The 10231-nt window shown below is 41.5% G+C and overlaps 1 protein-coding gene across 1 annotated transcript in view; it reads left to right on the top strand.

Moving 5' to 3' along the window:
• The first annotated feature begins 266 nt into the window (after nt 1-266).
• The window catches only part of LOC112254441 (synaptoporin), a 34877-nt gene continuing 24912 nt past the window's right edge, over nt 267-10231 (top strand). The window contains exons 1-2 of the mRNA XM_024427028.2: nt 267-641; nt 834-899. Coding sequence (XP_024282796.1) covers nt 624-641; nt 834-899 — 84 coding nt within the window. The 5' untranslated portion in view covers nt 267-623. The remainder of the gene's footprint in view (nt 642-833; nt 900-10231) is intronic.

Here is a 10231-nt window from a genome sequence, read left to right as displayed (position 1 = left end):
GTCCATTTTGATGCTTTTGGAGCCATAGGCGAGTGATTTGGGGGTTATTATTCTGCACAAAAGCACAACCATTACAGAGGGACAGATGACGGGTTCATCCTGAATGGGCTACAGATGGTGGCGTCACAAGAAAATACCCACAGGTCAAAGGCATTTCATAGGATTTCTCAGTCTATTGATAGTGCATGCGCTGCATGCACGCAGGCATGTAACCTACAAAATGATGCATGATTAATAAGATATATGTTTCTACTTATACGACCAGACTAATGCGTGGCGCCTCGAGACGACATTCAGGCACTCGGCTACAATCACATCCTCTCATCCATCTCCGACGTGGGGAGGAGAGGCAGTTCAAACAATAAACACATTTTAGCCTAAATCGATAACAAAAAAATCTAATCCAATCGTAAAATCTTGAAGCCATCGTTCATTTCCGTGAAGCCAATCCCCGTCTGTCTCTATGGTGTTTTATTTTTCAACAAGCTGACGAAAGCTCGAGTTTTTCCGTGTAGTAGCAATAAGAGCCGAGAGTCTTACACACGCGAGGCATAGACATCAAGCGGTTTGGGTAACTGTACAATTGTTTTCTCTTACTGAACAAGGAGATAGGTATTTTGAAAATGTTATCAGCTAATGAGGTATGTTTGTTGATTGTACATTTGTTTTGTCAGGTCTCAAAATAATATGCAGCCATTATTCTTTTTTGTTTTTTTAACAATGTAGGCTAACTTACATGTCAAATAGGCTATACAAACATGACATATTTTGTGTATTTTTTTAATGAAAAATATCGTTATTTTTGTTCTATGTTATTGTTGTCATTCCATTAGCTCGTGTCTGTTGGGACATTTCAAGTGCTTAAATTACCTCTTGGATTTATCCGCGTTTTGGAATGGGTAAGTTTGAGTGTTTGCAGAAACACATATTTGTTTTGCATGAAATAACTAAATGATAGAAAACACGTTTACAGTGTCCAGTCAATTTATTCATCATATGTATTAACGTTAGTGTCTGCGAAGTATAGCATAGCAGTCACATTTAGGCTACATTTGCGCACTGAAATATATATATTTCATGTTTACCCAAGGGGTCTCGTGTTTTTGCGTGTAAATCAGCGTTATAGAAGGCTTTACTGTAAGTTTTTTGTTTACATTCATTTCCATTACTCTCAGGTGAAACTTTGAATTCTCGTAATTGAGTTCTGTGTCGCTGATGATGTGTTACTATTTTTCGGACGAGTAACCGTCCCAGCGCGTGAACAAACTGCTTTACCGTGACCAACTAGTTCACGTTTATTTAAGTAATCGCTGCTCTGTTAGGTCTTCACCGGGAGGCTGGAGAACAACAACACCTAATAACTAACATTTTGCCTGAAAGAGATCGCAGTGAAGCAGGACAGAAAATGGATCATCCTACAGACAGTGAATCACTTGGCCTTGGCTTGTTATATAAATCAGGCAGACAGGAATTGAGGAAATCAGGTATTGTTTGATTGAATGTTAGAATGGGAAAAACTAGTGACTTTGAGTGTGGTATGATCGATGGTGTCGGTCGTGCCAGATCCAGAATCTCAGAAACAGCCACCCCCTGATCTTTTCATGCACAACAGTGTCTATGGTTTACCAGGTGTGGTTTGACAAACAAACATTAAGTCAGTGGCAGTCCTGTGGGCAAAAAAAAGCTTGTTGATGAGAGAGGTCGAAGGAGAATGAATCGTGCAAGCTAACAGGCGGGCCACAAACAGACAAATAGCGGTGCAGTACAACAGTGGTGTGCAGAACCACATCTCGGAATGCAACTCCTGCATCTCGGAATGCAACTCCTCAGTCGTGTCTCGGATGGGCTATTGCAGCAGACAATAGGAGGTTCCCCTCCTATTAGCTAAAAACAAGAAGAAGTGGATCAGTGGGCACACGATCACTAACACTGGACAATTGAGGAGTGCAAAAACATCACCTGGTCCAGCAAATCCCAGTTCCTGTTGTGTCATGTTGATGGCAGAGTCAGGATTTGGCGTAAGCAGCACGAGTCCATAGACCCATAATTTCCCAACCACGAGCACAGTGACACACAGACATTTCCCAAACACGAGCACAGTGACACACAGACATTTCACAACCACGAGCATAGTGACACACAGACATTTCACCACCACGAGCATAGAGACACACAGACTTTTCACAACCACGAGCATAGTGACACACAGACATTTCACAACCACGAGCATAGTGACACATAGACTTTTCACAACCACGAGCATAGTGACACACAGACATTTCCCAACCACGAGCATAGTGACACACAGACATTTCCCAACCACGAGCATAGTGACACACAGACATTTCCCAAACACGAGCAAAGTGACACACAGACATTTCCCAACCACGAGCATAGTGACACACAGAATTTCCCAACCACGAGCATAGTGACACACAGACAATCAACCCACTGCACACTGTGATTCTCAAGGGTGATTTAATTGATTCAGCTTTGTTAGTAGGAATGACCCCGGTCGGACAAAACAGAGATAACCTGGGTAACCTGGGCCATCTTCAGTATCTTTACTATTGCAGATTCTTATTAGCAGCTCTGATGGCAGTTGTCTTTGTCATTCTGCACATCATTTCATCATGAGGAATGTGTTATTTGTCTTTGGCTAACAGTGCTTACAAATACATGATAGGCTACAAATCATTACTCAAGTCATAGACCCAAATGTATTCAAGTTTTTAAAAATTGATTAAAAAAAAATGTATTTGTTGTTTTTATCAATGTCAATCAAACAAACGATAGCAGTCACATGATCTGCACAGCAACAAGACATGAACAAGAAGGGGGGTTTGGTACAGCAGCTCAAGTTACAACAGAGATAATATTACAAGAGGGGTATCTAACAAAGGTCTTTGTTTTTGTAGCTGTGCCATGCAGCTTAGCCGTTGAAGATGTTAGCTGTCCTAGACGATTTGAACCTTTTACTGCAGTGGGCTAAATCAGGGTCACGTAGTGTTTCTTGGTAGTCTTAAACAAATCTACTCTGAAACAAAAGTATACACCTAATACACATGGTTATTGTCTATATGTCAGATATAGAGTTGAAATGTATTCAACTTTAAGTTTGCATCCCAATATTACACTTTATATACATCACAGAACACTGAAATATTATAACAAACTGTTTAACATAGAAACACCGGGAATTCCGTCTGTTTAAAAATAAATGTTTATTAATTATACTTTCTGAGTGATTTAAATATTGACTGGCATTCATCAGGCTGCACACTCAAGAGAAAGCTTCAAACTGTAACTAGTGCCTGCAACCTGGTTCAGGTTGTCAATCAACCTACCAGGGTAGTTACAAACAGCACAGGAATGAAATCATCAAGATTTATTGATAATCTCTTTACTAATGCTGACAAAATGAGTTTGAAAGCTGTATCCAAATCCATTAGATGTAGTGATCACAATATAGTAGCCATATCTAGGAAATCCAAAGTTACAAAGGCTGGGCCTAATATTGTGTATAAGAAGTCATACAAGAAGTTTTGTAGTGATTCCTATGTTGATGATGTGAAGATTATTTGTTGGTCAGTGTGTAATGAGCAACCATACAGACCTGGGTTTGATCCCAGGCTGTGTCACAGTTGGCCGTGACCTGGAGACGCATGAGGCGGTGCGCAATTGGCCCAGCGTCGGGTTTGGCTGGCCGAGATTTCCTTGTCCCATCACGCTCTAGCGACTCCTTGTGATGGGCCAGGCATCTGCAAGCTGACTTCGATCACCAGCTGGATGGTGTTTCCTCCGACACATTGGTGCAGCCGGCTTTCGGGTTAAGAAGTGTGTCAAGAAGCAGTGCGGCTTGGCAGGATCGCGTTTCGGAGGATGCATGGATTAACAAAAAGTTAATCTTTAAACCAATGTATAACACTTGTATGTTTTATTAATTTTTAAAATGTGTATTTCTGTTTTTGAATTTGGCGCTCTGCAATTTCACTGGATGTTGGCCAGGTGGGATGCTACCATCGCATACCCCCTAGAGAGGTTAAGCCTACTATTTCCCTACCTAAGAATAGTAAATCCTCCTTATCTGGCTCAAATAGCCGAGCAATCAGCCTGTTACCAACCCGTAGTAAATCTTTGGAAAGCAAAATTAGGTATAATCAGGAATTCCCAAGGGCAGCTGTCTAGGCCCCTTACTTTTTTCAATCTTTACTGACGACATGCATTTGAGTGTCTATGTATGCGGATGACTCAACACTATACACGTCGGCTACCACAGCGACTGAAATGTCAGCAATACTCGACAAAGAGCTGCAGTTAGTTTCAGAATGGGTGGCAAGGAATAAGTTGGTCCTAAATATTTAAAAACCTTAAATCATTGTATTTGGGACAAATCATTCACTAAACCCCAACTAAATCTTGTAATGAATAATGTGGAAATTTAGCAAGTTGAGAAGACTAAACTGCTTGTAAACTGTCATGGTCGAAACATATTGATAGAACAATAGCTAGAATGGGGAGATGTCCGTCTATAATTTTGTACCTTTATTTAACTAGGAAAAGCCCATTGAGATCTTGAGTGGATTTTTCAGGCGAGACCTGGCCAAGAAGGCAGCAACAATCAATACATTACAGAATTAAAACATATAACAATACAACAACATGATCCAGCCTAAAAAAATATTTACAATCCTCTGTAACAGAGTCTCCCATCAACAGTTGTATTATACAGCATCCACCTTCACATCAAAAGTGTTGGCTTCTGTAGACAGTATCAGGGTCATTCAAACATAAAAACACTTACAACTGTGTTCACAAGAATCAAACGGACAGACTGAATGGCTGCCAACTTGGATAATAAAGTGCTCCTCTGCATTCTTAACAGTGCTATCAACAAGGCAGCTCCTAGTTGTGTCACACCTGGCGCTACTGATCAGTCGTGTGGTCAGGTGCCACAAAGAGGGACTTAGGAAAATTGCAATTGGCTCAGATCAGGGTAGCACGGCTGGCCCTTGGATGTACACAGAGAGCTAATATTAATAATATGCATGTCAATCTCTCCTGGCTCAAAGTGGAAGAGAGATTGACTTGTATCACTACTTGTATTTGTGTGAGGTATTGACATGTTGAATGCACCAAGCTGTCTGTTTGAACTACTGGCACACAGCTCAAACACCCATGCATACCCCACAAGACATGCCACAGAGGTCTCTTCACAGTCCCCAAGTCCAGAACAGCCTATGGGAGGCGCACAGTACTACATAGAGCCATGACTTCATGGAACTCTATTACATATAAAGTAACTCATGCCAGCAGTAAAATTTGATTAAAAAAATAGATACAAATAGACCTTATGGAACAGCTGGGACTGTGAAGCAACACAAACATAGACACATGCATACAGTCTCACGATAACACTATATACACATGTACACATAGATGTTGTGTTATAGATATCTGGTAGCAGAGTAGAGGCCTGAAGGCACACACTTAATATATTGTGAAATCTGTTATGAATGTATTGTAATGTTTTTAAAATGTATAGCTTCCTTAATTTTGATGGACCCCAGGAAGACTTACCACTTACCACGCTGCGTGTTGGTCTGATCTTGACTACTCTTCCTCAGACGAAGAGGAGAATCGTTACAAAGCATGTACAGTGTAGTAGAGGAAACTTGTTCTGACTTATTTTGAAATTGATGAAGAGTCATGGTTGTTTGTTCAGTTTGTTGATGAGCCGCTCACATTTAATCTGATGGGTTTAGGTCCGTGCTGACATTTACATTACCAATGACATTTTAAAAACACAATTGTGTTGTCCTGCACACAACGGCACCAATCTTTATGTCTGTATGATCTATTTGTGGATGATTATTCCAGAGTTATATGTGGTCCATAACCTTTCCAGTAGACATGGATGTATGGGTCATCTCCCATACATTTCCGAATCTGCAGCTGTGGCTCTCTGGCACATGTGCCCGAGTGGTGCAGTGGTCTAAGGCACTGCATCTCAGTGCAAGAGGTGTCACTGCAGTACCTGGTTTGAATCCAGGCTGCATCACATCCGGCCGTGATTGGGAGTCCCATAGGGCGGTGCACAATTGGCCCAGCGTTCTCCGGGGTAGGCCGTCATTGTAATTAAGAAACTGAGTTGCCTAGTTAAATAAAGGTTACTTTAATTTTTTTGTTGTCAGTATCTGGCACACAATTCTCCAAACAGCTGTAAATTCCTCCCTCCCAAGTCATGCAGAAGCTGGCCTTTGATATGTGCTTCAACTCCTCTGTGTGTGTGTGTGTGTGTGTGTGTGTGTGTGTGTGTGTGTGTGTGTGTGTGTGTGTGTGTGTGTGTGTGTGTGTGTGTGTGTGTGTGTGTGTGTGTGTGTGTGTGTGTGTGTGTGTGTGTGTGTGTGTGTGTGTGTGTGTGTGTGTGTGTGTGTGTGTGTGTGTTGTGTGTGCATGTGTGGGCTTCCTAATACTGAACTAGTTGTATTAGTGTACAGTCACTGTCTTGCCTGCAGCATAGCGCTCTTGTGTCAGATGATAGGTTTCTTTCAGAATACTGACAGCTGACAAACAAATATGTATTTGTGTCAGATGTCAGTATAGTATCTGTGACTTCACTGTGACTGTGAAATATTTTATACAACTTTCTCAGGTGCCTCAACTAGACACAATTTGATTGTTTTCATAGGACAGCGTATAGGTAATGCTCAAGAAAACAGAACCTTACACAAGTTGGGATTTCTCTATTTTTATTTCACAAATGGTGCTGAATAAGAGGAATTGCCATTTCAGATAATAATTGTTATTGAATGTCCGGGAAATGTGAGAAAAAATATGCACCTTCTCAACCTTCTCAAGGGAGTATTAATCTCCTCTCTGTCTCTCTCTGTCTGTCTCTCTCTGTCTCTCCCTGTCTGTCTCTCTCTGTCTCTCTCTCTCTTTGTCTCTCTCTCTCTTTCTCTCTCTCTCTCTGTCTCTCTCTCTCTGTGTCTTTCTCTCTCTGTCTCTCTCTCTGCCTCTCTCTGTCTGTCTCTTTCTCTCTCTTGCTCTCTCATACCTCCCTGGACATTAGCAAATGTCAGATCATGTCAATTTCCAAAGCTTCAAGAAACACTATCTGGCTTCAAACCTACAAGATCAACAGAATGCAAAGCAAAATGAACTCTTCAGTTCCAATCCAATGTCATAAGGCCCATGTGGATGCAGCTTTAGTCTGGAATCTAGCCCTGCTAACCCTAACCCACCAGGTCAGAGAGGAGCTCACGTCCCTCCCTGGCCTGGGCTCGGCTCTGTCTGCGAGTCAGACAGGAGAAGGACAGCCTGTCCCATCCTGTTTGCTCAGAGGGCCCAATGTCAGAGCCAGGGGCAGAACGCTACTCACTCAGTGAGTGAAACTCTACAGGGAAAAGCTTGAAGCGCGTAATGGTCTGGTGTTGCTTTTTCTCCAGAGACGGAGTACCAACTTATTCACAAGTTCGTAGTTCTGTAACATCATACACCATTGTGTGAAGAGCAAAAATCATTATTAACAGATTCATCAAGGTGAACAGACTTTTGTGTCTCTTTTGTGTCTCGTCTCTTTCGTAAAACAGAAAGAATTTCACTTGCACAGTAATATGGATGTAAAGTGGCGTTTTGCTAAAAGAGTCAACTCTTACATATAGTATAATTAACACTCACTCATAGGTTTTTGCACAAACATTCACTGTCACGTACGCTCACAGACCCATTGATTGTCCCAATACACACAAAGAATAACTGCTGTCCCACCATCCACACACACAAACACTTGTTTGGATTGTACCACTGCTGGGTGCGGAGGCGTACTAACACACACACACACACAAACACAGTCAAATCATATTACTGTTTGGTGGCTGAGGCTGACTAACTGCACTGCTGTGTAGCCATGGAAACCCCAAGGGGAGAAGAGGAGCATGAAGAAGCACTGTTATAAAAATACATTGCGATTGTCTGCCTGCTTATGGTCAGTCAAGCTTACAGGGAGATGGGTGGGGGGATTTAGCAGGGGAGATAGGGAGAAAGGGTCATAGGTTAGACAGGGAACAAACCATTCACCATGTAGGGAGATCAACTGCCATGAGAACTTGATTCTACCATAATGTCTTGATCAGGACTGTTATCACAGTGTGTGTTGGGTTAGTTATGCCCCTTAAAAGTACAGTATTACATATCTAAGATGGTCCTCTTTCAAGACTAGATAGGTAGAAAGAGAGGATGATATACAAAATAGGATATTATTGAAATTGTAGGCTCACCATGGCCCAAGACCATTTAAAGAATACATATTTTTACCAAAATAGATCCATTTGTAGCTTCCTAACTAGTCAATGGTAACATTGTTAATTTGTGTGTGTGTGTGTGTCCCACACACACACACGCACACACACACACACATAGTGTCACTGGAGAGTGTTTATATTCTTAGAGGCACAGCTTGAGCGTGTTAGCCTGAAGTGGGCTTTAATACAGTAGCCGAGAGATGTACTGTAGCGATGATCATGTCCCTGTTTAGTTTTTCTAACCCCGTTGGTAATAATGGTATAATAGCTGGGTTCCTGGCATTCAGGTTGGTTGTATAGACTCTATATGACCCAGAGTTTTTTTGATGGTGGTTCAAAACATGTAATAGGCTGCAGACATGGTCCAGATTTCTGCAGTCGTAAAGAGAGAAGATTTCAGGCTTTTTGTTCCCAAAGTGGGCCTAACGTCTTTAATAGAACAGGTGGATAGCAGCGTCTATAGTGCCTGAGGGAAACTAAGTGTAGCTGATGAATGCTGTGCTTAGGCTCCTCAGTGATACTGACTGAGTGAATACAGTGTCCTTGTCATACGCTCCACCTGTACTACACACTTAATGATCCCTCTAGCACCCCCTCACGCGTTCTCTTCTTCTCACTATTTGAATTTCACCTCATCCTCCGTTCTCACTCTTGCTTTCGTTCTATTCTCGTTGAGTCCATGAGCCCATCCTAGCCGTCTTTCTCATAAATTTATCTCATGTATGTTTTCATGGGGGGTTAGGGATGTAGCTTCTTGTGTGTACTGTATGTGTAACTGATGGGGTAATCTGTGTGGATAGAATTTCATTTAGAAGGACAAAAGAATATAAATCATTCCCCGGCCCTCATTCTAGCCTCTTTCCCAGCGTTCTCCCAGTCTCCATTCGAGCCCACATCCAGGCTTCTCTCCCAGGTCTTATCCCTCCCCCAGGAGCCCAGCTGGGAGAGACTGATATACACACAGGCGCGGGGCTTAGCACACACTCCCCTTCACAATGACACACTCGCGTGTTCAAAGGCCTCCACTATAAACGAGAGTGGTAAATGACAAAAAAAATCATAGGGAATAGAGGCAGCTGCAGGAAAGAGAGGGGGAGAGGGATGGGGGAAGGAGGGGGGATGGGGTGGGCCCGGGTTTCTTTTACCCTAATGTGAGTTTAGAATTACTCTCTCTCTGTCTCTCTCACTCTCTCTCTTGTTGTGTTTATGTGTGTATGTGAAATGTGTCTAACTGTGTGTGTGTGTGTGTGCGCATGGTTGGGCAGGTTACTTGATAAATGTAATCCGTTACTGATTACAGTTGCATGAAAAATAAAGTCATCGTTAACGTAATCTGATTACTTTTTGATTACTTAAAACATTTAAAAACATATTTTTTTAAAAGACATTTTAAAACGTTTAAAACATTTTGTTGTATTTCCCATTTGGGGTCTAGTATGGGTGCATAGCCTAAAGATCCTTTAATTCACGTATGTGTAAGAGCATAGTCACAGGGTCCCATACTAACATTTACAGTTGGTCGCACTACAATTGCAATTGGGTCACATAATAAATGAATAGTAGCCTTATTACATTATAAAATCATTCAAAGTGTTTCATTAATACGTGTATACTAAAATTGTATTATTCAAGCACAACAGCATGATTCCATATATTTTTATGTGCAACCTAAACCAGTGATTGTCATGAATTTGGGTTTTGACAACTAGGAAATTGTTATTATTTTAGTATCAATATAGGTGTCCAGAATTTTCAGATGTTTTTGTTAAATTGAGATTAATTTGTCTACATCTATTTGGGGACTAATATCACATAGGCTAATTCATTTGGGGCTAGTTAATCAACTTAGGGAGTGGTTAGCTAGATCGCTAACTCTAAATATAGCCTAATATCACTGATAGTTAGCTGTTTAATTGATATCTAAC

Source organism: Oncorhynchus tshawytscha, linkage group LG07 (genome assembly GCF_018296145.1).
Source record: "Oncorhynchus tshawytscha isolate Ot180627B linkage group LG07, Otsh_v2.0, whole genome shotgun sequence".
NCBI lineage: Eukaryota > Metazoa > Chordata > Actinopteri > Salmoniformes > Salmonidae > Oncorhynchus > Oncorhynchus tshawytscha.
Note: the sequence above shows the minus strand (reverse complement) of the source record. Positions and strands in the feature narration are given on the sequence as shown.